Below are 25,883 nucleotides of genomic sequence, written 5' to 3'. Positions count from 1 at the left end.
ATTCCACCGTCATCATCCACGCTAATATGACCGCTACCACCTCGATCGTCTCACCATTGTCACCACCATCTTTGAAACCACCACGTCCCACCACCATTGCTGCCACCATGCTAACCTCGACCGCCATCAGCCTAGTCACCACTACACCATTGTTGCCGTCGTTGCCATTGCCTCACCAAAAACACCACCATTTGCACGTCCGCCACTAGCACAACATTATCACCCATTATCACTCTTGCCACCAAGGCCACCACACTAGTGACACCACCACCTCCACTATCTCATTGTCTCACCATCACGTCCACCAACACCACATTTTCCATGGCCATCACTACCATCATCACATTTGCCATCACCATCATCATCACCATCACCATCACCATCATTCTTGCCACTTCTCAACCATCCCTCACAATCATTTTAAACACAACCAAAATTTGCCACCATCACCGTTGTCGCTGCTGCCGCCACCACCACACTGCCATCACCATTGCCCCCTAGACATCTATATTTTCCACCTACGTCCTATCAGATCACTTCACCACTATTAACACCACTACTAGTCTAATACCACCATCCCAAGGAGAAGGACTCTCTCCTCTCTTTTTTTTCCTCCCCTTCCTTCCCCTCTTATTTGAATGATCACGGTTAAGCCATGTCAACCTCTTGTATTAATTTTTTATAGAATAAGAAACACAAAATAGAAATTATGAGAGAAATGAATAGAAGGGGGTAAAAAGAAGAAAGGAGAAAATCCTAGTTCCATCCCAACCACCATTTATCGTTGCTACAACACCACTCCCGTTGCAATTACCATTTCTACAACTACAACTACCACCACCATCATAATTATGCTACAAAAAATATTACTTATCACACACAAATTTATTATTGTTTTTTGACATTTTAGCTATTGATACTACACATTTGCGAAGTTTTTCGTCAAATTTTTTGTTTGTAAAACAATACCGGACGGATGTACTTGTGAAACTTCTCATCCAAACGCGCGGTGACCAACCATGGCCATGAAACCATACGCAGGGTCTCGAATTGCTTGAAGCAAACTGTCGCTTCCCCGAAGACTGCCAAGATCCAGAACCATGAGCAGAAGTATTCGACAAAGAACAGACTATCCATTCTAGATCGCCACCGTCCACAGACCACCCGTTATCTTCCGGAACGCAGATCAACGGCCACAAGCGTCTGTCGTTGTCGGGCATGGACATGGAAATCCCGTTTCCTGAAGAGCTTGAATTGCTTGAAGCTAACTATCACCTTCACGATGACTGCCTAGACTTTGAACCGGCGGAACCTTACCCAGAAGAATACGGCAAAGAACAACCTACCCGTTCTAAATCGCCGCCCTCCACAGACCACCCGCCATCATACGAAGTCCGAAACAATGCCCATAAGCGTTTGCGATCATCGGACGGTCCTGATGAGTCAATTGCGGAAAACTGCAGATTGTCGGATGAGAAACGGAGCAGGGTCGATGATGTGGACCGGTCCGAGAATGATGAGGACTGGCTTTACTCGCCGCCACACGAGATAGATCCCGTGGTCGATCAACGAGTTACTGATGTTGTGGAGGAGAAAGTTGTGTCAAGGTATGCGTCGGAGATAGATGGTAGTTTCATTCCGGTGACGGCGCCGAGTGCCGGGGATAGAGTTTACGCGAAGATATGCTTGGTGGAGAAGGAGCGTCCCAAGAAATTGCATGTAAAAGGAACATCGGGAGGTAGAACCAAATTATTTTCTTGAATACTTGGATGCTTTTTTCTCCAAACATGATTATTTTCTTCAATACTTGGATGCTTTTTTCTCTAGCTGCATGTTTGGTTTCTGAGAAAACCTTGGAAAAGTAGAGAATCGTTCTGTCGCATAGCAGTTAATGGTGTATATAAGTTGCAGTTCACATACATTGCTTTCTATACACATTAGCTTGACTGGGAAGTATAATTTTTGCAGGTCTTATATCAGAACCTATTAATGATCTATTGCAAAGAGTGGAGAAAGAGGCATTTAGGAAGGTATGATATGCATTATGAAGATGAATTAGTTCATTGTGAACTTAGGACCGTTTGATAACCATTTTGTTTTATAGTTTTCAATTTTAGTGCTAGAGATAGAGGTGAGGAGGGAGAACGTCTGAAATGGAAACTTAAAAGTGCAAACAACTTATAATTGTCTTCAGTTTAGGTTTTTAGTTTTCATTTTGTGTATCACTCCGTATACCCATTTCTTCTGCATTCTTCTCAATATCCTTCCTTCGCCCTATCTCTCATTTCTCCTATGCATTTCCCTATTATCTTTAACAAAATGGTTATCAAATGGGCCCATAAGAGTCATTGGAGTCATCCAACTTTAATCCACATCATTTTATAAGAAATCCATGTTAAGTTAGCTTCAATGTCGTAAACAGTACATAAATCCTATCATTTATTATCATATAGGGTGAACTGCCAATTTAGTCCCTGAATTATCACCTGAGTATTAGGTCCCTAAACTATTTTATTTCAGAAAAATCATTCATTGAATTATAAAAATCTGCCAATTATATCCTTAATATTATATTCGAAGCTACAATATTCAATTTTCCGTCAATTGAAGTCACGTTACTTGCATGTGATACACATTGGAGGGTAGATTGGTAATTTTACATAAAGAAATAGTGTATGGAGTTAACTTTAGGGGGGGGGAAATTAGACGTTAGATTCGCAACCTACATGAAATGTTAAGGGTTTATAGGCGAGAAAAGAATAGTATTACACTCTAAAGTGTGTCAAGTGACTTAAGTTGACAAAAAATTGGATAAAATACCTTTGAAGATAATAGTAGGGATGAAATTAGCAATTTTTAATGAATTTAGGGACTTATTTGTGTCATTGTTTGAAAACTTTCTAAGTGAGGATTCTTTAACTTTTCTGTGTAATGCCATGAGTGTTGAAAAACGCCCACTAGACCTTGTTCTTTAATGTAACCAACGACAATAGACTAAACTAGCAAATATAGAAAAACTTAGAAACACACAAGAATTATACTGGTTCGGTAGAACTTTTGCTTATGTCCAGTTGTGATTTCTCTACTAGAGAAATCACCGCTCCTTTGATTAATAATAGAGATTACAGAACTTTTGCAAACCCTAGAACTAATCTTTCTCTCTTGTCTTGGCTATCACAGTTTTTCTCACTTGAATTTAAGCCTTGCCGCACCCTATTTATAGGCATAGGGTGCAGTTTACATGTCCTTTACAGATTATAATTCCTATTCTAAGTGGAATAGGAAATTAGACTTCCCTTCCAATTCCAAATGGACTTCTAGGATTTCTAATCTAAATTGAATAAGGAAACTAAGATTCTTTCCTAACCCTTTTAGGAGAAGAATCGGTGCATCCTTTTTTTTCCCTAAAACAATCCTAAACAGAAAAGAACACTAATTGACGAGCCAAAACCTAACAGTGAGACACTAGATACTCTCTTGAAATATTTGGCGAATCATAAATGTTTTACCTGATCAGTGAAATCTGTATTGATATGCTAAATATAATTAGAGTTGTTTGAAGACCTTGCGAGCTCGCTTTGAAGTTCAGAGTGAAACACCACTATTGCATGAACAACTTTGGGTGGATAAATATGCTCCAAATTCATTTATTGAGCTTCTGAGTGACGAACAAACAAATCGTGAGGTAACTATGTTTGTTTTCATGTTTTTTCATAACTTTTTAGGGGAGTTAATGCTCCAAAAGGCGCACATGTTTCTCTAGTTTTTCTTCCCTACAAGGTCTTCTGTCAACTGTCTGTTCTTTTTTTATTTGCATTGCAGGTCCTCCTATGGTTAAAACAATGGGATCCTTGTGTTTTTGGATCTGAAATTAGGAGCACATCCGATGAGGTTTTGTCTGCGTTGAGACGACATTCTTCTATCACTCAACACCACAAACTTTCTGATTCAAAGGTTTCAAGGAATAACAGAGGATGGAATAATGAAAAAAATATGCATTTTAAGGATATGAATGATGAAAGTGCTAATTCAAAAAGCATTCCAGAGTTGTGGAATAAGTCAAGGTCTACCAGTCCCCCAGAACAAAGGGTAGAATATGAACTCTTTCTGCATTTTGCTTTTATTCTTACTGTTTTTTAATTATGTGCCTCGTAACATAGAACTACCTTGCATTGGCTGACCTGCATATTTGATGGTCACTGCAGATCCTTTTACTTTGTGGCCCTCCAGGGCTTGGGAAGACTACACTTGCACATATAGCTGCAAAGCATTGTGGGTACCGAGTGGTGGAGGTATGTTGTTCACTTCATATCTGCGCACACATAATCGTGATTAACAAAAAGAATTCTTTTAAGAAATTTTGTCTCTGCATGAATCATTCAGTATCATTTGCTGTGTTAGCTGGAGTTACTTGTCAGGATATCATTTTGGTCCTTAAAGTTTTCCCCATTTTTCGGTCAGCTGGATCGGAAAGAAGAATTCCATTCCCAATCCAAAAAAATTTCGGAATCAAATATTAGCTCCAATTTTGGATTTTTGGATTATTGAAATTTTCAGAATTGGTTTTATCTCGGAATTTTTGGAACATATTTCGGATCTCCTACATTTTGCAAGACTGAAATGAAAGTTTTCAAACTTTTGTGTATCCACCATTCAATATTTATTGTGAAATTTTGCGATATTTGTAGCCGTTTTGGTATGTATGACATAAAATCATATTAGGCAAGATAAAATAGTAAGTATGATTATACTCTTTATTTTTGATATATAATAGTATGATTAAATATACAAATATGAAATAAAGCATATTTAGATATAACAATGAACGTGATAAAATAAGCATATGCATGGTTTTTTTTAGGATAGTGCTATTCACACTCATTTTTATTTCCCACACACCCATATTACTGTTTGGCCATTGATCTTCTTCAATTCATTCGATTCCAACAACCGAAAAGTAAGAGGGTGTGTGAGAAGTACCAATGTGGGACTCTTTTACCTTCACATTCTCATAGATAGCACTACCCTTTTTTCATAGTACTAAATTTGAGAAATTTCGGATCAGATAGATATATGGGAACTTTAACGAAAAGCTCCCGGTACTGTTCATTTTAACGAAAAACCACATTTTTTACACTAAAAAGTCAATCCTGGCACTATTCACTTTACCCTTTATTTTGTCCTTTTCGTTAAAACTCAAAGTTTTCAAGCCCTTTTCATTAGTTTTCCTTAGATATATTCCAGTTGCCATCCAAGTCTGTCAAAAATTTTCGGAATCAGAAATTTCAGTTTGGATTGGAATTTCCAAATTAACTTGCACAATGTGATTTGGGGAAGAGATGAGCTAAGGAGGTGGTCAGGCAGTTGACCAGTCCCCAATGGCAAAGTAATTATAACTAATGGTGGCTGCGGAAGATACGTAGGATTTAGGCCTTGATTAGTGAGGTTGCTTGATCGTCCCACATGTCAAGAGAGGAGCACCTCCCACTTTTTCCTTCTCACTAATGTTGTTTGAGCATTATGGAACAATCTTTCACAGGCTGTTCTATCATTATGTAGATCCTCTAATACCCCAATATCAATCAATCATGGATTAGAAATAGCAGTCATCTGATGTACTTGAATCACTTGCATGAGGAGAACCCTAGCTTCCATATCAAATGTTCGAATAAGTCCCTTTATTTTCTCAATAAGACCACTGCAGTACTTCAATCTGCCATATTCACAATTTTGGGTATCACAAGTTGATTTTACAATTTGTTATTTTCTATTTACAGGGATGTTGAAATCGGTTTCATAGCAGATGTAGTATGACGTTCGTGTTACCTACAGTCTACATGTATATTTAATTTAACTGACACTTGTTCAGTTAATTTATTCTAACTTAAGATAATAGACCTTCAAAATCAGTTGCATCTCTGAGCTAAATAACCTAATTGGATTCTTTGGAATTTGGATGCAAGATTACGTTTGGTGACTTATAACATTACTGTCAAATTAGCAGCTTATCTGACAGCCCTGATTATGACAAACGGGGAACAATTAAAGTACAGTTAATTTTGGGTTGAATTTCAGGGACCATGTTTAGCATTTTACAAATTTCATAAGTTGATCTATATTTTGGATATTACATCACTAAGCATATTAGAGCTTTATATTTGAGCACCAAAAATGTATAGAGGAACATTGCTTTTCACTTTTTATGGGAGCTCTTCCCGGTTTAATTTGTCATCTGTCACTTGTTTAGAAAGAAAAATAATTTTAGGTTTGTGTATAATGGAATGGTGGATTTATTACATGTTTTGTAGGTTAATGCTAGTGATGACCGATCATCGTCAACTGTTGCAGCTAAAATTCTTGATGTTGTTCAGACGGAGTCCGTCGAAGTTATTGAGAAGAAGTTCCTCAGAATGGACTCGACGCCAAAGTGTTTGGTTGGTTCTAATTTTCAAGCTTAATCTTTTTATTGTGTGTGCTCATGACAAAATCCAATTGCATTTCCTCTAGGTGATTGACGAAATAGATGGGGCTCTTGGAGATGGGAAAGGTGTCGTGGAAGTTATTCTAAAAATGGTAAATGATAAGGTTTTGAATTTTTAAATTCTGTGTTATATGAGATATACATGTGGATTTCATTGACCTGTTTTGGTGGCTTAATGGGCACCTTTATTGAATGCTGCTTCTATTTTTATCATCTTGACAGCTGCGAAATTAAAGAAGTAAATATCAATGACTTATTGATCATTACGAAATAAAAACATGAAAAGAACATGTTATGGAACCTTCACATCTGAAAATAAAAAAGTGAAATCCTTTTAGTTTTATGCATTATGAATTTGCCGCCTTAGGGATGGTAGGTGTTGTATGGGGTTGGTTGGTTGGGCTGGTTGTGGCTAGGGTCGGTGGGTGGTGAGAGTAGATCGTCAAGTTGGTGGGAGGGATGAGATCTAAGGGGCGATGGTGGGTGTTGTTCGACATTGGTTAGAGATGGATGGGATCGGAATTGAGTATCTTTGTGGGTGGGTGTGATTGGGTTTGGGATGGACGAAGTTGGGTGTGGGTGCTGAAGGGGAGATGGGGTTGGGTTTAGGGTCAGGGAGGGGAGAGAGAACTAAACAGTTGGTGGAGACTTTGTCGTTTGGGGTGATGCAGTAGTTGTGTTGCTGGTCCGGTGGTTGTTTGTGGCAGCTAAGGGAGGGGATGGTTTGAGTTGTCCATTTTTAGGTTGTATTTTGCTTTTGATTTTCACTTTTCTTTATTACTCATTTTTTTTATCAATTTTGATTTTCAAATGTTTGTCTACAAAAAGTTTTAGTGTTTCTTATTAACTGTAACATGATTTAGGATTTAATATATTATTTCGATATAGGGTCTAACATTTTTAAGGAAAGGAGGGGGTAAATTGACATTTCGCCAATAAACAGTCAACTAATGATTTTTGTGGGGTCTTGTAGTGAGACCAAACCTCGGGGGGGGGGGGGGGGGATTTGAAATTTTTTAACCATAAGGGCTGTTTTGTTTTGTATTTTATATAAAAACGTATTTTTCTTAACTAGAAAAAGTTATGTGGTTAGCTTAAGTAAATAAAGGGGTTCAAATAATAAAGAACTAGTTGAACTAAAACTGTTATGTAAAGAGCCAATTTCAGCTCACTAGTTTGTTTTGTATAGCTGAATTTTTATTTATTTTTATATGTTCATGCAGGTATGTGCTGATAGGAAATCTTATATGGAGAAGGAGAATATCAACAATGAACAAAAATCAGGAAGGGTTTCTTCAAAAGGAGGGAGAAAAACTGCATCGTTGTCGAGGCCTGTGAGTTTTACTGATATTTAATGAACTAAGAATTTTTGGTTTTTTGCCTCGTGGATATTATAATTAATTGATTCTTCTTCTGTAGGTTATTTGCATATGTAATGACCTATATGCACCTGCCTTGAGACCATTGCGTCAAGTTGCAAAGTAAGTCTTTCTTAATATTGGTTACAAATCATATAAACCCAATTCAACATTTGTCTATACATCTATAATTAAAGCATAATTCTTTTCCTTCCAACTTTGATGAAGCTAACAATATCTATGAGCATACTGATGTCATTTGAGTCCTCTAAGATTTGATTTTTGTTGATATTTGTGACTTAGATCAATTATCTTGTGACTTGAAATAAAATGTTAAGATCATGGGAAGAATCAAATGCATTCGACAACCGAGTCAGAACACATGATAGGGTAGAGTGCAGAGCCCTCGATGAGATAAAATATATGTACACCTCTATGCTTAAGCAAGCATGCCTTTTATTTAGGCACCCTTATGTCATGGCCGAAACCAAGCCAATGCTCGTGTTGTGAACCTTTTGGTGTTACGTGCGTCACAAAGCCATGGAGGTCTAGGTATGTTCCTCATATTGAGTATTCAAACGTTGCGTAGCGGTTAAACATGTCCGCAGTTAACAGTGTGCAACACTAATTTTGCCTGCTAGTCCACGAGTTGTCTTGTAGAGACATTTGACTACCGTCTTGTAATCTATGCTCGTCGTCTAGGCTCCAAGGTTAGCCACATGAAACTCACTCAATGTTCCATATGCCCATTCCCTAGTGAGCATTATGAGTCTTTTGGCTTTCGATGGAGGAAATATCACCTATGCTCGATGAGCCATTCTAGTGTTAAGAAATTCCAAGCGAACTCTACATGAGATGGCATGTCCGGAGGTTTCTCAAGCATGCCTGTGATGCATGCTTTGGCAAATGACGTGGCCTTAAACCCTAAACTCTAAACCTTCACTATCAAACCAGCCACCTCTAGCTTCTATACACCTTAACCCTAAATGTGGTTCCTTTCATTCTTTGGCAAATGACGGAGCCCTAAACCCTAAACTCTAAACCTTCACTATCAAACCAGCCACCTCTACCATATATACACCTTAACCATAAATATGGTTCCTTTCATAAGACGTGCTTAGGTTCATGTGCATGTCAGCTATCCTGCATGTTGCTTTATGCAAACTTCTGCTGGCAACTGCTAAGAGCCGATGGGCTAGCATAAAACGGTTGGGATGCTAATATAGTTACTAAGGGGAGCTGTCAACCCTTGGAAGGGCTCAAGTATATGAAGCTTTTCAGAACTGCTTGAAGTTTGTAGTTGGGAGTGGGGTGACATCCTTTGAGAAGTTGGCAAATGCTTTTCCAAGGTTATATAGATAGTAGAGGTAGTTGGGTTGCAAGAAACTGGAAGGGTTCGCGTGGTTCAATCAAGAACGAATAATTGAAGGTGGAAGCTAAACGGGTGTATCATTTTCCATCATTCTCTCAGATCTGGAAGTCAGATATTTTCTCCCCAAGGGATTACACCTAGAATAAGGAAGAATATATAGTCCTAATCAAGTAATAGGACCTAAAAAAGGTTCTATATATAAATTTTTAAAAAGTTAACTGGACCTAAAGAGCGCAGTGTACATAGCTGATAGTTGCAAATGTAGTAATCTTGGGAATTCTTTTAAACCTAGTTTTGCATTGGTTAGTACACAAAATGAAGCAGCGTGTCTCTTATCAATTTATATCATTTTATTTCTATCCATTTCAATGATAATGTGAACAAATTTTCTTTTTCTTTTCTTCAATGAAAGTTTGTTGCTTATCAGAAATTGATAATTGTAACAAATAGAGTTTTAAATAATGCCCCATAAGTTCATACCATAACATTTTATAAAAAGAAAACATTTATGTGGAGTTGTTGGAGAACTATTTGCTTGATAACACTACTTATTCTTTTACAGGGTTCATGTTTTTGTACAACCAACAGTGAGTCGAGTGGTGAGCAGGTAACATTTAAAAAATATAAATTGATGTCTAAAGATTGTTTGCTGGATCAATTGTTGAAAGATTGTTTGCTGGATCAATTGTTCTATAAGGTTTAACATAATTTGATGTGTTTTGGAATCTGAATATGCTCATGTTTTTTGCATAAGGTTATACATCATTTCTTTTATAGTTGAAACTTCTACGATAATAGTTCAGGGAGAAGAACCACTATTGCCATATCACGCAAATGCCAATGTTTGTTTGAATCCCCCAGCCAACCAAAGTTGTGTATATTGAGGATAGAGTTTATCCTTTAGCGGGGTACCAAATTTATAACAACCGAAATTTTAACTGCCAATCAAATTTGTTGGAAAGGGGAAGTTCTTCAAATCCGTAGAATGTGAATAAATCACTTTTTGAACATCTATATGTACGGATCATGTGGGAAGCATATGCATTTATGTAATGACAGCATAGTAAACTATCAAAAGTCAGAATGTGAACATGGTGCGTGAACGACTTCGTGCAAATTGCGATTTATAAGCCCACTGAATTAATGAGTAACTTGTGCTGCTTGAGTTAATTCCAATACTGGTATATTTTGTTACTTTGGGACATATCACTTTATGTGGAAATGAATCTTGTTCTCACTTCTCGGTATTCTTTATTTGTTCAGGGAAAATTAAGTTCTTTAAATGAAATAACTAGGGGATCTAATTGTTGGAACTGTGCAACCTAAATAGAAATTAGAAATTACTTATTAGCAATTTAACATACTATACATAGATATCACATCACATATGTTCATACCCATATTTGGGATTGGTAAATTATTTGTTACTTGCAGTACATTGTCTCATTCAAAATAAATGCCTTTTATATGTGGCTACTTTCCTATGTTAGATCGGTCCTCAAATTTTGTTGTTGCATTACAGGCTTAAATATATATGTAATAAGGAGGGAATGAAAACAAGTTCCATTGCACTTACTGCACTTGCAGAGCATACAGGTGAGTCATACATCCCTTTTATTGAGAATTACCTTATTTGAATTCATCTGGTTATTCATAATGTACAAACCATTCTTTAACAGAAAGTCTAGATGTGTTGTGTACAAGTTCGATTGTGTTTTTAAGTTTAAAATGGAATTTTGTCATTCCTTAATGTTATGACTGAAATTTGGTTTATACCAGTTCGTACTAATTTCAAACTTCCCTTCATTTATTCAATCTTTGATCTTTTCCATTCACTTCAACCTTTATGTTACAGAATGTGATATACGTTCATGCTTGAACACTCTTCAGTTTCTGAACAAGAAGAAGGAAACACTCAATGCGGTAAGAGTTTGATATGATCCTTCTTTTGCAGAGTTTTCCCCCTTTTTTTCTTGTTATATAAGAAGCAAAAACCCAGAGGAACTACACGACAATCAGATAGTACCGTGAGTGACCCATTCAGTCATCATAATAATTGAATGCGAACATCCAGGAGGCTCCTCTGAAATCTGCAAGGCTAATTATCTCTCTTTTGCAGACTATTCCTTAATTAAGAAAGCCTTCACAATATCAGATTAGCTTTGTCTGGGATGGTTTTGTTTAGACAAGTAAAACAGTTCCGTTTGAAGTTTCCGATATTGACCAGTTAAAAATATTTATTAAGGTTTGAGCACATTAACAACTTTTCGGAGAAATGGAGTAAAAAACATGGATCTCTTCATGAAACAAGTTTGTAATAATCATGGATGTCTCCTATGATTACTTTGAGCTTCCAACTACCATCTCACCATATTTTAGGGGTTCTTCTCATCCTCCCACTACCTATGTTCTGGTGAATGGTGATAGTTATTTATGGTGGAGTTCTCAGTTTGGTTTCTGTTTGAAGAACTGAGCATTATTTTCTTTAAAAGCGAGTGGTTAATATTACGTTGTACGCATACTTTTCCAGTGGGAGATTGGTTCTCAAGTGGTTGGTCAAAAGGATATGTCAAGAAGTGTGATTGATGTCTGGAAAGAGGTAAGGTGTAACAGTAAGTTAGATGATGTGTGTCTTATTCTTTATCCATAGTTTTCACAACCTTATATTTGAAGATGCGACTCTCTTTAGATCTTCCAAAAGAAAAGAAAGAAGAGGGAAAGAACAACCAATGGTAGCTGTGGAGTTATGTCAAATGATTTTGACTTTTTGCATTCTCTCGTTTCTAACTGGTAGGTAGTAAATTCCAGCAAACATTATATGTTCAAGTGTTTAAAATATCTAATGTCTACCTCACCTACTCAATAAATTTGCAGCGGTGACTATGATTTGATTGCGGATGGTCTTCATGAAAACTTTTTGCATCTTCCTTATCATGATCCAGTGATACAAAAGACTGTAAGCCGCCTGGTTTGACTATATTGATTACCTGTGATGTGCTAAAACAAGACAGTTGATGTTGTACAATTTTCTCTTATCTGAAGGTCAAATGCTTAAACAGTCTTGGTGCCTCCGACCTTATGCATAAATATATTATGCGTACACAACACATGCCTCTTTACGGTAAGGATATTTGAATATCTACTTGCTGCGACTTGTTTCAATTACATTCTTCTTTGACTCTTTCCTCTTTTTTCTATTATGGAGTTTATCTGCCTGCTATTGCAATCACTATACATCGTTTGGTAGCCCAAGTGCAGAGACCAAACATTGAGTGGCCAAAATCATATCATAGGTATCCTGCAAACCTGTTAGATCTTGAAGTAAGTCGTGAAAGTTATTTTTCAATTTTTTTTACTGATTTGAATCCCATACATATTCAGATACCGCACAGTGTTGATGGAAAAGGTGGAAACTTTGAGGTCTTGGTACAACACAATTCCACCATCTATTTCAAGACATTTGTCAATTAAGTCCTTAGTAGAAGACTCAATTTCATTACTGTTACACATCCTGTCACCCCCAACTCTACGGCCGGTAATAATGTTCATCTTAGCCACGTCTTATCTTGTTTCTTTGAGGTTATTGGTGGCAGTTCCATATTCCATTTGTTGTGTTTGTGTGTTGATCTTTATTTTCAGTTTCATATGTGAGAGACGTTACATATGCTACTAGTTCAAGTGATTATCAGACAGCCAATGCTTTTGAGATATTTTGGTTGTGTTAGTCATTTATTTTATAAGAAAAGAATGTGTGATATCATTTTATTCCAATAGAATGTACTTAAGTTTTTGATTTGTTTTCTTATGTTAAATTTATGATTAAGATATGCGATCAAATTTAATGTGCATGGGTCCAATACCATGTCTTTACAAGATTTCAATGCAAATGTCGATCACATATCATAGACTCTTAGTCCTTGTAATGGAAAAATAAAGCTACAGGTAATAGTTTGATTTTTGAACCTAAATAAAATAGTTTACCGGACTAAAAAAAGGCTTTACTTAGTTTGGTGAACTTGGCACTATAAAATTACACAGTTTTTGTCCTGATCTATTAGTCATATCCTCTCCTGAATTTTTAACCAATAACGTGTAATCCTCTGGATAACCTTTCTAGCTCTTAAGGGATTGTTTCTGGAGCTGATAAAACACTGCTGTTTACATTTTTCTCAACTTGGTCCATTTCGTTTTGTTTCTTGTATATTTTTGCTTACTTTCAGACAGATATTCTGTCTACATCCTTTATGGGTTAAATTAATCTGCGCTCCAAAAGATCTGTGAAAGGAAATTTATATGAACTCACAGACTACATTGAATACATCCTTTATGGGTTAAGCTAATCTGCGCTGCAAAAGAACTGTGAAAGGAAATTTATGTGAACTCACATAGACTACGTTTTTTTAATCTCTCTCTCTCTCTCTCTCTCTCTCTCTCTCTCTCTCTCTATGAAATGCTAATTTAGTTGTATTTGTCTTAAAGTGTAATTGTTCCTTCTCGAAAATCACAGCTGTGAGAAACAACACACATATCTCTTACGAGAAGGCTACCCATTATTCTTTTGTCATAGATCTATTTGTTGCTATCTTTTGCTCTCTCTTTGCATGCGCTTACCAAGCTGTGGCTATAGTCATTTGATTGTTTATGAAATAGTATGATATGTTCCTCAGGTGGCATTGCACTTGCTATCAGAAAATGAGAAGTATGATTTGGCTCAGTTAGTTAGCACGATGGTCTCCTATTCTATAGCACATAGAAGCATGAAGGCCGATCTTCTGCCTAGCAATCCCAGACTTGAAGCAGCTGATGCCTCATCACTCTCTTTCGATCCCCCCATTAACGACTTCATTAACTTCAAGGTTTGAGTTGTTGGTTTTGGTTGTTTTATGCAGTTTGCTTCATATTATGATTCTTCTTGTATTTCTGTTTCTTGTGATCAAGCAGGGCTATAGATCTGGTCATTATCTACTCGCCTCAACCATGAAGCAGGTGTTGACGCACGAGGTGAGTGATGCAATTTGTATTAGTTTTTCCTGCTCATTAGACTATATGTAAAACTATAAATCCTTAATCGCCAGAAAAGGGTGAACTAAGTCAACTAGTGTCTCTTATCATGTGAATTCATTGTTTAGGTGAAGGGGGTGTTCTATAAAACCTTAGCATATTTTTCCAAAACCTCTCTCTCTCTCTCTCTCTCTCTCTCTCTCTCTCTCTCTCAGACTTCTCTTAGAAACTCTGTTCAACTAGAGCTAATGGATTATTGAATCTAAATGGAATTCATCTTTTAAGGATGCAAGGGCTAGTTTGGTATTGATGTGCTTTGAAAAAAAAACTGTTTCTACTGTGCTGTGAGAATAAGCAGCTGTGAAATAAAGCAGCAGAGTGTTTGGTAAACTTTTTTGTAAAAGTGCTTTTGAAAAAAAAAAAAAAGCAGTATTATAGTGTTTGGTTAACTTTTATGTAAAACAGATGTGAAAAAAAGCTGGGTTTTGCAGCTTCTTGTTTTTGGCTTTTTTTCACCCAAAACTGTGAAAAAAAGCTGAAGCTGAATGTTTACCAAACACAAAAATAGCTCCCAGCTTTTTTTGATACCAGCTTTTTTCAGAATCACCTCAGTACCAAACCATGCCTAAGTATAGTGAGTGTCATCTAAAGGTGTGCCTTCAGTGCATGACGTAGTTTAGAATCTTTATATTCCAAACCAGTAAGCCACTGAAGAAAATATGCACTTCCTTTTTTCACAAACTACTCGTATTTATATGTTGAAGGACAAAAATGTATGGTATTGAGATTCTAGAACATTTAGAATATTGGTCTTAAGTATTATAGGGGCGTGATCTAGTTTCCTATATTAAGTTATTTGTTTTATTAGTTTCCTTTTGTTATTAGGATTCTTGTACTAGATAAACACTTCTAAGGTTTATGATTATGCATCTCATATTTTCCTATTACCTAAGCAGACAATTTAAGGGAATCTGTCGTCATAAAATGCATTGTTAAGTCTAAAAGAAAAGTACTTTTGTGTGCAAATTTTTTTTCTTGAAAGTTACTACACTCATTGCAGACAATCAACCCCCTGGGCCAACCCCTTCTTTTAACATATAATCAATTTGTGTCAGGTTGAAAAGCAAAGGATCTTGCAAGCAAGCGCTGGAAGATCTGTGCATTCAACAGTTGGATGCAACAAGGAAAACTGTGGTCTTTTCGTTGCAGAAACTAGTAGATTACAATTTGCTAGAGCTTATTGTGAAGGTGAATGTGCTGTAAATGCTGGAAACTCAGAAAACATATCAAATGGAAGGCAGCCAAATCCCTGTACTTCAAGTGTTTCATTGAACTTGAGCTCTAAAATTACCACAGCCAGGGAAAAATTAAATTCTCCTGGAAGTATGAGGTCTTCTAATGGTTCCTCTGGTTTTTTTGACAGGTAATAACTATTTTTTCATTCTGCACTTGACTTTGTCTCTCACTTATCTTTAGTAATCACTAAAGTTAGGTATTGAGTGAGATCTGATTGATACGGTGGTTTTATGCCCCCAAATCGAGTCCCCAAATTTGCTCTCCACAAATCGACTACCTATCACAGTTGTGATAAATTGCGTGATAAATGTCACAACACAGATTCAGAACCAAGGGCTTGTTTATGGAACAAATTTTATTTTGGTCTTCAGTGGTGAAAAGGGATCATGGTCTCTAAGAATGCTATAATGCATGGTTGTCATGTATGCTGTCAGTGACCCTTTTTTGTTCTGATCTCTCTTTTACAATTAAAAATCAGATTTAGAAAGCTGAACAAGGGTACTCAGAAGACTGATGATGCTGTTCAGAAGGAAGCAACGGCAGAGAGAGATTCACGGCCACTAGTTTTTAAATATAACGAGGTGCGAAATCATCCGTCGTTTCTTTTTCTTCATTTTTTGGATGCAAAAATTACATGTTATTCAGTTCTTAGTTCTTACATCTACATATTGAGTGGTTGATGTCTTTCACATGTGTGATGCATTAAACTGACTCTGAAAATCCCAACTGGGGGTGTAGGTACCACATGCAATCGCATGTATGTTATGGTCATCCCTCCTGTCTCCAGTCTTTTGTACGATATGAATGGAGTTTACCAACTGATCTAGCTGATACCTTCATTTATACCCTTATTACCTGCAGTATTGGCACAGTTATATATGCATGTCCTACCCCACCTAATCAATCATTAAACTAAGTCTGAATGTACTTCCAGTCTTATTTCCCAGATTTAATAAAAGATATATAACTGGTTTACCATTTTTTCTACACGACGGTATCATCCTTAATTCGCTGGGTGCTAAAGTAGTCGAATATTATTTGCCACAGCGTAGAAAATGTATACGCAGGGGGAATTCACAACCCCATTTACTCTACCAGTGACTTTAAATTTGTGTGAGAAATATAGAACATATTGACAATGCAATTTTTCCTTTCCTGTATGCAGGGCTTTACAAACGCAGTTAAAAGGCCAGTTCGCATTCGTGAATTGCTGCTGTGATGATCTTAGACTTTTGTATGCAATATGCTGGTACAATATTTCCGCAATTTCTTGTTCATGTGTAAAAGTTTATCCTTTATAAATTTCTAAATACCTTTATATGCAACATGGTTTTAAGAGAGTCATTCTATGATAAATTTCTAAATACCTTTATATGCAACATGGTTTTAAGAGTCATTCTATGGGTGATTCCTGAAGGTGCTATTACTTTGCCTTTTTCTCATTGTTCTTTTTTAATTTTCAGTTTCGAAGGGAAGACTTGCATGCCGTTTAGGTCTCTCTGAGAGTTACATTACATAGACATTGAGGCTCGTCTCAACTAACTGTATTCTATTGTGCCCGCTAATGAATATTACCATTTTAATGATGGTCATGTCCCAACTTTTACAAATGTAATTCACTCTTAAGGATGGCCCTTGATGATGTGGAACTTGGAAAGCTTGTAGATGTTTACTCAGTCATATGGAGAAACTAAGACAAGTCTTCATTTTCTTTCCTGATACATTTTCTTAAAAGTTCAAAACAATTTCTGATAATTAATGGTTTTTTTTTTAGTCTCATAATGGGCTAGCAATAATGTGGCGTCTTTGGCAAGAATTGATTCTAAAATTTCTCACTTACGAGTGAAGGGAAATACCAGTACACTGTAGTGCTAAGTGACATAATTAATGATTGTTGAAAGTGTTGTTTTCCACGAAGTGATTGAGGTAACATAAGTCAAAGGCACATCATGCCAAGGAAAGGCGCGGTAGAGAAAATTGTTTCTAAGAATGAGTTACTATGTTAAAAATAACGACTTTAGTGTGAATTTTATCATGGTTGATAGCGGCTTGTAAATGTCCACCTCTTGCAACAAAGCTTCGTCCGGCCAACCAAGGTTGACCATTGAGATTAAAATTAAACCTTACCCCTTATTGACAGCAGCCTATATATGCCTACCCAAGGCACCAATGCTTCGTGCGGGTAATAATGGCCGACCTATGAGATTAAAACTAAACCCTACCCCCGATAAATGCCCCACCAACATCACCTATGGTTCGTACGGCAAACCATGGTTGACTTGTGGGGTTAAAACTATACCCTATAATCCCCTACCCTGGCACCAGTGGCGAAGCCAGGAATTGTTGGGTGAAAGGGCGGAAGTTTGTGAGTCTTGGAGCTTTGCGCTTTGATTTTTTCAAGTGTGAAGTACCCTTGTTGGATTAAGTGTAATCCTACATGGACATTTGAACTTATTTCGTATTTGGTCTCATTTCTTGCCATAATCTTATGGTATTCATCACCACAAATGTGTGAGTTCAAGCATAATAGAATTTAGAGTTAAAACAAAAAAACTTCTGAAAAAGAATGTTAAGGAGATCGACTCGCTCAAAAGTGAGTCCTAACGACTCACTTGACACTTGTAGTCCTTGCTTCTTAACATTAACATTGTAGTTTTGGGCACACAAGAACTTTAAAAATATATTAATTATTTGTATGCCTTTCCTTCCCCCACCCTCTCCACTACCCGAATTAGGAAGAACTCAAAAGTCAGAGAAAGAGCCTTTAAATTACCATTCACAACCTCACTTCCTTACCCAAATGCTTTGTCTTTCTTGATCATCTCATTTTTATTTATCTTTTGGTAGAAATTCTACAATTAAAATGGAATTTTAGCTGTTCAAATTGCAAAACAGAGTCTCATCTACAAAATCTGCAGAAGTTGGTCCTACCATGGTAGCCCATCCCCCATTCAATTTCTTACGTGTAGCTATGCGCACTCTAGGGATGAGTCGTCCCTTGCTAGTTAGTTTATTAATTATTATGGGTTTAGGGTTTAGGGGTTAGGGGTTAGGGTTTAGGGTTTTAGGGTTTTAGGGTTTTAGGGTTTAGGGTTTAGGGTTTAGGGTTTAGGTCGCACCCGACGGTGAGAGCTTATGTTATGTCCACTCTGGAAAGGTGATAATTTGGGGTCTTACAATTGCCCTTAACTATATTTCCCAAGTCTATTGGAGGTATAGTTACATCCATTCGAGGTACTTGTTTCTGGAGTAATATTTGATATTCAAACCTTCTTGTGAAGCTCTCCGCCAAGGCGTTGCCTCGAGCTAAGGGTGTGTGCTTGTTCATCTTTGGAGCGGTGCGAACGACGTTTGGATGTTTTCTTGGAGTAAGTTCTTCGCGTTACCCCTGGCCTTTTGTTGTTCATGTTGCCTTTCTCCACGAGTAACTGGCGAAGTGATAGTTGAAGAGAGAGGAAAATGCGTGATCTTAACAATTAATGCAAAGGGTCATGCCTTTCTGTGCACGACGCTCAAGGTTTTCTTTTTGACAGTTTTGGCGTGTGAGAGATGTCGAGCGACACCTCATTGCCTGATGGCCATCATTGATATGTCGTCGCATGTGGATGGCGAGATGTGAAGATCACATGGGTTCTCAACAATTGTCCGTCGCCTTTTCGAACTGCCACGTATCGAGAAACGACTTTTCGCCTGAGGCTGCATGTCTTTTTGAATAGCCTACGTCTCGGGGTATTTATACCCCTTGATTCATCCGTTTTCTTTTTCTTTCCATCTCCTTATAGATTTAAGACTTTACTTTTAAGAGATGAAAACCCTTATTTCATTATCCTTATTTTCCTTGCATCCTTTCCTTTTTCTTTTATTCCTCTCAAATCTCTTCCCTTGTTATTTATCATTTATTCATTATGCCATGGACACTGTAGACTTTAGGTCCTTGATGCTTATCAAGGGAGGTCTCAGATCTGATGAACCTATCTCCAACAAGTCATTGTGCAACTGTCGTATGCCCTCGTCCATAAAAACGAGGGTGATCTTGAGGTGTTTGTAGAGTTGCACCGTGATGTGTTGGGGGGTTGTCGTCTAAGATTGGAGGCCCATAGGGTGAACGTGTTCACTGACGCGCCCGAAGGCAAGAAGGTGACCCGGCTCGTGGTATTTAAGTCTGGGTCTTCAATTCCCCAAGTCTGGCTTCATCAAAGAGGTATTGGCCCATTATCACCTTGTCCCAATCAATCTTACCCCTATCGACTATAGGGTCATGTATGCTTTCGAGCGTTTGAATAGGATTTATGAAGCCGGGTTGGGTTTTCCTGAGTTCAGGGCTTTGTATCTTTTAAAAAGTATTTATGCAAGTCTGAGATACTTTTATTAGAGTTGTCATGCCAGACGTTGGAATCAGACCTGGATTAATAATCTGCCTAACAAAGACAAGGACTACGACCGTTACAGACTCCAGCTGTAGGGAATTGTGAGGGTGACATAAATGGCCCTCACATTCTCATGATACTTGCTACCTCATCTGCCATCTTTAATCCTACTAGCTTCGTCAGAGTTGTGAGAGCGCATTTGACCGATCGCGTCTTCATTGTCATTCCTGACATTCATAGGGATTGGTCTTCGAACCTCGAGGCTTTCAAACGCATCCAAACAATTGGTATGGTATCCGATTGATAAAAACCATAGATTCGCATCGCCTACTTGCTGAAAGCACAAATAGAATTGCCGATAATTCATTGTATGAAGTTTTTAAGACCTCACTAATCGGCCTTACACTTTTAAGTTCATAATGAATGAAATGACTTAAATAAAATCTCCCCTCCTTTTTACTAAACCACAAGGAGCCTCGGAGTAGTTTACCGAGCAAATTTAGTTGTCGTGACGATACCTTTCTTATTTCTTAGTGGAAGATCGGAAAAGATTTCTCTTCATCACGAAACCGATCAGATATGCAGTAGACACCCGGGGGACCCTCACAAGGCAGGTTAAAAGAGTAAGAGGACAACAAGCAAAGAGTTATGCTTTCGGTTCTTTGCTTTGTTGAAATTGAAATAAAGTTCTTTTAAAATGGTGTAGGTATAATGCACGCATGCCAAGTCAAGAAAGGGACTTCCTTGCTTTTCTTTCATAGTAGTCTTAATGACTAGTAGTTTGAAGCCTTAAGAAATTGGTTTTTTTTTTTTTTTTGGCGCTCAGTTCCTTCGTCTTAAGCCTTTCAGATTCAGAACTCTTAGTCGAGCTGATGGCGAGATCTTTTTTTTGTTTAGGGTTTAAGAGAAAACAGAGGAACCACCACCCAATGGTGCTTTTACAAAAGCACGGTCATTGGTGGCCCTCCACCTTCTTGACACTATCGAACCAGAAATCCACTCTTAATCGTTCTGGCGGAATTTTTTGCATACTGGACTTAAGGGCAAAAAGTGCTTTATCCGCGAGGGACAGCGCCGGTTGTTTGTTTTCAAGTCAAGCCCCGTATCTCTATCTCTTTTTAGGTTGGCATAACAAAGAAAGAGAGTGCCAAGAAACAACACATACCCCTCACTTTTTGAAGGTTCGGGATCGTTGGGGGGCCTCTATAGATGTAAAGACTTGACTTGACTGAATCGACACTACTATTTGTCGTCTCTTACCACTCGTCCCTCGTCTGCTCGTTGAGTGCGTCCTTGGCCTTTGCTTGTCTCTTGTAGCCAATCGATTTCTTTGCCCCTCTCCTGCTTTTTGATTAGGGCGAGTCACTCACGTTCTTTTTTTTACGAAAATCCCGGGGTTTATACGTTTTTCGAAAACTAAAGTAAGTCACTCATCAAGCTAAAAATAGAGGAGTTCCCTCACTATGAAAGGTGCCCTGTGGATGGACGAGTTCTTAAACTAAGTCAAGTTTCTCGCTTGTTAGGTTCCAAACCTCGCACGTATATGGGCCAGTCTCCTATCCTTGTCGATGTTGACCTCTCTCCTGTCCAGCCATAGAGCAGTTCACAGAAGGATCTTTCTCAGGACTACTGTCCTGCCTCAGTCTCATTTTGTCTCCTTTCTTTCATTCAGCGACTGGGTGCGCGCTTCGCCATGAAAGATTTTGGTGATCTTCATTTCTTCTTGGGAATTGAAGCCAAATGTACATCGACTGTTCTAGTCTTGACTCAGACTAAATACACCTTGTATCCGCTTACTTGCACTACAAGACTCTAAGCTGTGTCCCACACCCCTTACGTTTAGCTCAAAGCTCTCTACATACGACGGTGCTCCTCTTTATGATACAACAAAATATTGTATATTTTTGCCCTTCAGTACCTCACTCTCACCATACCTAACATTTGCTATGCCGTCAATCAAGTTTGTTAGTTTATGCACGTTTTCACCACTGTTCATCCTTAGGCTGTAAAACGCATCTTACGGTATCAGAAGGGTTCTTTTGGCCTTGGTGTAGCCATCACTCCGGGACCGTTAACCACCTTATTTACATTCTCCGATGTCGACTGGGCTGGCTGCCTCGAAAAAACCTACTAACTTGGGTTTCCAAAAAGCAATCGACTCTTTCCAGGTCCAGTGCTGAAGCAGAGTACAAGGCACTTGCCCTTACTACCTCTAAACTGTTGTGGCTTTTTTACTTGCTACGCGATCTAGCGGTGCCATTTCGCTATAAATTTCTCCTGCACTGTGATAAAGTTAGCGTTACACACTCGGTGGCCAATCCTATGTTCCATGCCCTCTCTAAGCATATAGAAGTTAACTACCACTTCGTTTGCCCTTCCCTATCTCATGGAGCAGCCTAACCCAAGTAGCTGTCAGCCGTTCTGTTCTATCAATCCATGCATGGAATGTTCCTTCCCCCTAGTTCACCACCCCATTGAGGAAGGAGAGTCCTACCTCTTTGAAGCGCTAATTATTCCCTACCGTTTCACACTAAGTAAGCAAACTACCTCTCCCTATGGTCGAGCAAGTAAACTACCTTGCAAAATGGAAAGCCTTGGATGGTCTTGAAAAAGCCTTTGAGAGTGTTGTGACATCATTCAGCTCATAAAGATTTCGACAAAAAGATGAGAGTAAGGCAGCTTCTATTTTCTTTTTGTTTTTTAAGTGGATTCGGGGTGTGATGATGTTAGGAAAGAGCCACGTCACCTAGAAGTCTGTCTACTTGATTTGATGAGTTAGGAATAAAAACCTTAGCTATACGTAAGGGTAGTTTAGTTGCTTACTTTAAAGAGTAAGGAAGCAAGGTGCTCCAAGAGGATATGATGGAATTGATCCCAGTATGCCAATCCAAGTCAGAAGACTTAGTCTCAGAGTCAGTCAAGAGTCCTTTCCATACCAAGTAGGAAGGTCAGATCGATGAGATCGCTCAGTTGCAGTAGAATTGTTTGGAGTTTCCTTGGTGGATAATAGAGAACCAAATCAGATTTGTGAGGTCGGTGAACTAGGTAGGAAAGTGCAGGTCAGTGCTGTGGAGATAGAAAGGCTGATGGATGGACATTCCACTGTCTTTAAACCGAGACTAGGCAATTGAGGAGACCATAGCATAGAAAAGACTCTCTCTCATCCACTTTGAGCTCAATAAACAACAGTTGGGCTAGAGCTTCAATTGGTGTGTCTTTCGCTTCCAAAGTCTTTGTTTTTGCCCATTTTGCACTTCTCTTCTGCATACAACTTTCCACTGGTTCCATTTTTGATGACTTCTCCGAATGAAGGAAGAAGTCAATGGGAAATGGCCTGAGTAAATCAGTCGTAGGTCAATCCATCCAGGAAGACCCAAGATTTGTATCCTGATTGGTTCTTGCACATGTTTGCTTTCCAACATGAGCATTTTCTGAGTCTTCAACATGGCAAATGAAGCCAATCTTCTTGGTTGGTACGGTCCAGCTCGTGGTTTGCTTTCATAGGGTCCAAATGGTGTCCGTGTAGTGCATCATTTTCATTCACTCTGTTTTTTGGGCCCTAATGTGAACATAGGAATTGGATCGATGACTCACTCTCTCTTGAATGAGATGTCAAACAAGTTATCGGAGCTCTTCCCTTTTGGATGACTAGGGTTTAGGGTTTGGGGTTTAGGGTTTAGGGTTTAGGGTTTTAGGGTTTAGGGTTTAGGGTTTAGGGTTTAGGGTTTAGGGTTTAGGGTTTAGGGTTGAGGGTTGAGGGTTGAGGGTTGAGGGTTGAGGGTTGAGGGTTGAGGGTTGAGGGATTAGGGTTGAGGGTTTAGGGTTGAGGGTTGAGGGATTAGGGATTAGGGTTTAGGGTTTAGGGATTAGGGTTTAGGGTTTAGGGTTGAGGGTTTAGGGTTGAGGGTTTAGGGTTGAGGGTTGAGGGTTTAGGGTTGAGGGTTTAGGGTTTAGGGTTTAGGGTTTAGGGTTTAGGGTTTAGGGTTTAGGGTTTAGGGTTGAGGGTTTAGGGTTGAGGGTTTAGGGTTTAGGGTTTAGGGTTTAGGGTTGAGGGTTTAGGGTTGAGGGTTGAGGGTTTAGGGTTTAGGGTTGAGGGTTTAGGGTTTAGGGTTTAGGGTTGAGGGTTTAGGGTTTAGGGTTGAGGGTTTAGGGTTGAGGGTTTAGGGTTTAGGGTTTAGGGTTGAGGGTTTAGGGTTTAGGGTTGAGGGTTTAGGGTTTAGGGTTTAGGGTTGAGGGTTTAGGGTTTAGGGTTGAGGGTTTAGGGTTTAGGGGTTTAGGGTTTAGGGTTTAGGGTTTAGGGTTTAGGGTTTAGGGTTTAGGGTTTAGGGTTTAGGGTTTAGGGTTTAGGGTTTAGGGTTTAGGGTTTAGGGTTTAGGGTTTAGGGTTTAGGGTTTAGGGTTTAGGGTTTAGGGTTTAGGGTTTAGGGTTTAGGGTTTAGGGTTTAGGGTTTAGGGTTTAGGGTTTAGGGTTTAGGGTTTAGGGTTTAGGGTTTAGGGTTTAGGGTTTAGGGTTTAGGGTTTAGGGTTTAGGGTTTAGGGTTTAGGGTTTAGGGTTTAGGGTTTAGGGTTTAGGGTTTAGGGTTTAGGGTTTAGGGTTTAGGGTTTAGGGTTTAGGGTTTAGGGTTTAGGGTTTAGGGTTTAGGGTTTAGGGTTTAGGGTTTAGGGTTTAGGGTTTAGGGTTTAGGGTTTAGGGTTTAGGGTTTAGGGTTTAGGGTTTAGGGTTTAGGGTTTAGGGTTTAGGGTTTAGGGTTTAGGGTTTAGGGTTTAGGGTTTAGGGTTTAGGGTTTAGGGTTTAGGGTTTAGGGTTTAGGGTTTAGGGTTTAGGGTTTAGGGTTTAGGGTTTAGGGTTTAGGGTTTAGGGTTTAGGGTTTAGGGTTTAGGGTTTAGGGTTTAGGGTTTAGGGTTTAGGGTTTAGGGTTTAGGGTTTAGGGTTTAGGGTTTAGGGTTTAGGGTTTAGGGTTTAGGGTTTAGGGTTTAGGGTTTAGGGTTTAGGGTTTAGGGTTTAGGGTTTAGGGTTTAGGGTTTAGGGTTTAGGGTTTAGGGTTTAGGGTTTAGGGTTTAGGGTTTAGGGTTTAGGGTTTAGGGTTTAGGGTTTAGGGTTTAGGGTTTAGGGTTTAGGGTTTAGGGTTTAGGGTTTAGGGTTTAGGGTTTAGGGTTTAGGGTTTAGGGTTTAGGGTTTAGGGTTTAGGGTTTAGGGTTTAGGGTTTAGGGTTTAGGGTTTAGGGTTTAGGGTTTAGGGTTTAGGGTTTAGGGTTTAGGGTTTAGGGTTTAGGGTTTAGGGTTTAGGGTTTAGGGTTTAGGGTTTAGGGTTTAGGGTTTAGGGTTTAGGGTTTAGGGTTTAGGGTTTAGGGTTTAGGGTTTAGGGTTTAGGGTTTAGGGTTTAGGGTTTAGGGTTTAGGGTTTAGGGTTTAGGGTTTAGGGTTTAGGGTTTAGGGTTTAGGGTTTAGGGTTTAGGGTTTAGGGTTTAGGGTTTAGGGTTTAGGGTTTAGGGTTTAGGGTTTAGGGTTTAGGGTTTAGGGTTTAGGGTTTAGGGTTTAGGGTTTAGGGTTTAGGGTTTAGGGTTTAGGGTTTAGGGTTTAGGGTTTAGGGTTTAGGGTTTAGGGTTTAGGGTTTAGGGTTTAGGGTTTAGGGTTTAGGGTTTAGGGTTTAGGGTTTAGGGTTTAGGGTTTAGGGTTTAGGGTTTAGGGTTTAGGGTTTAGGGTTTAGGGTTTAGGGTTTAGGGTTTAGGGTTTAGGGTTTAGGGTTTAGGGTTTAGGGTTTAGGGTTTAGGGTTTAGGGTTTAGGGTTTAGGGTTTAGGGTTTAGGGTTTAGGGTTTAGGGTTTAGGGTTTAGGGTTTAGGGTTTAGGGTTTAGGGTTTAGGGTTAGGGTTTAGGGTTTAGGGTTTAGGGTTTAGGGTTTAGGGTTTAGGGTTTAGGGTTAGGGTTTAGGGTTTAGGGTTTAGGGTTTAGGGTTTAGGGTTTAGGGTTTAGGGTTATAGGTGGTTTAGGGGTTTAGGGTTTAGGGGGGGG

At 38.7% G+C, this 25,883-nt stretch overlaps 1 protein-coding gene across 4 annotated transcripts; it reads left to right on the top strand.

Moving 5' to 3' along the window:
• Positions 1-540: 540 nt before the first annotated feature.
• Positions 541-17,263, top strand: CTF18 (P-loop containing nucleoside triphosphate hydrolases superfamily protein). Of its 4 annotated transcripts, XM_068478434.2 has the most exons (24): positions 541-1,738; positions 1,969-2,030; positions 3,551-3,685; positions 3,823-4,089; positions 4,206-4,292; positions 6,309-6,434; positions 6,508-6,573; positions 7,705-7,815; positions 7,901-7,962; positions 9,774-9,818; positions 10,734-10,807; positions 11,067-11,134; positions 11,742-11,810; positions 11,901-12,001; positions 12,086-12,167; positions 12,254-12,332; positions 12,417-12,504; positions 12,593-12,746; positions 13,879-14,067; positions 14,153-14,212; positions 15,328-15,635; positions 15,987-16,089; positions 16,674-16,757; positions 16,972-17,263. In XM_068478434.2, exons 1-23 carry the CDS (start codon positions 1,219-1,221, stop codon positions 16,725-16,727), a joined length of 2,910 nt encoding a protein of 969 aa, XP_068334535.2. In that variant the 5' UTR covers positions 541-1,218; the 3' UTR covers positions 16,728-16,757; positions 16,972-17,263. The 4 variants fall into 4 exon arrangements, with proteins under 4 accessions (XP_068334535.2, XP_088556268.1, XP_088556270.1 ...); XM_088700142.1 differs by lacking the exons at positions 16,674-16,757; positions 16,972-17,263 and adding an exon at positions 16,247-16,486; XM_088700144.1 differs by lacking the exon at positions 3,551-3,685 and having other exon boundaries at positions 932-1,738.
• Positions 17,264-25,883: the final 8,620 nt, after the last annotated feature.

Source organism: Pyrus communis, chromosome 9 (genome assembly GCF_041283825.1).
Source record: "Pyrus communis isolate YQ-2024b chromosome 9, ASM4128382v1, whole genome shotgun sequence".
Lineage (NCBI taxonomy): Eukaryota > Viridiplantae > Streptophyta > Magnoliopsida > Rosales > Rosaceae > Pyrus > Pyrus communis.
The sequence above is the reverse complement of the archived record's forward strand: the minus strand, read 5'-3'. Positions and strand labels throughout refer to the sequence as shown.

Coding starts and splice junctions, on each gene's coding strand:
- CTF18 (XM_088700142.1), top strand. CDS start 1,219: ATGGACATGGAAATCCCGTTTCCTGAAGAGCTTGAATTGCTTGAAGCT. Junction 6,574..7,704: donor TGGAAGTTATTCTAAAAATG/GTAAATGATAAG, acceptor ATGTTCATGCAG/GTATGTGCTGATAGGAAATC. Junction 7,963..9,773: donor CCATTGCGTCAAGTTGCAAA/GTAAGTCTTTCT, acceptor ATTCTTTTACAG/GGTTCATGTTTTTGTACAAC.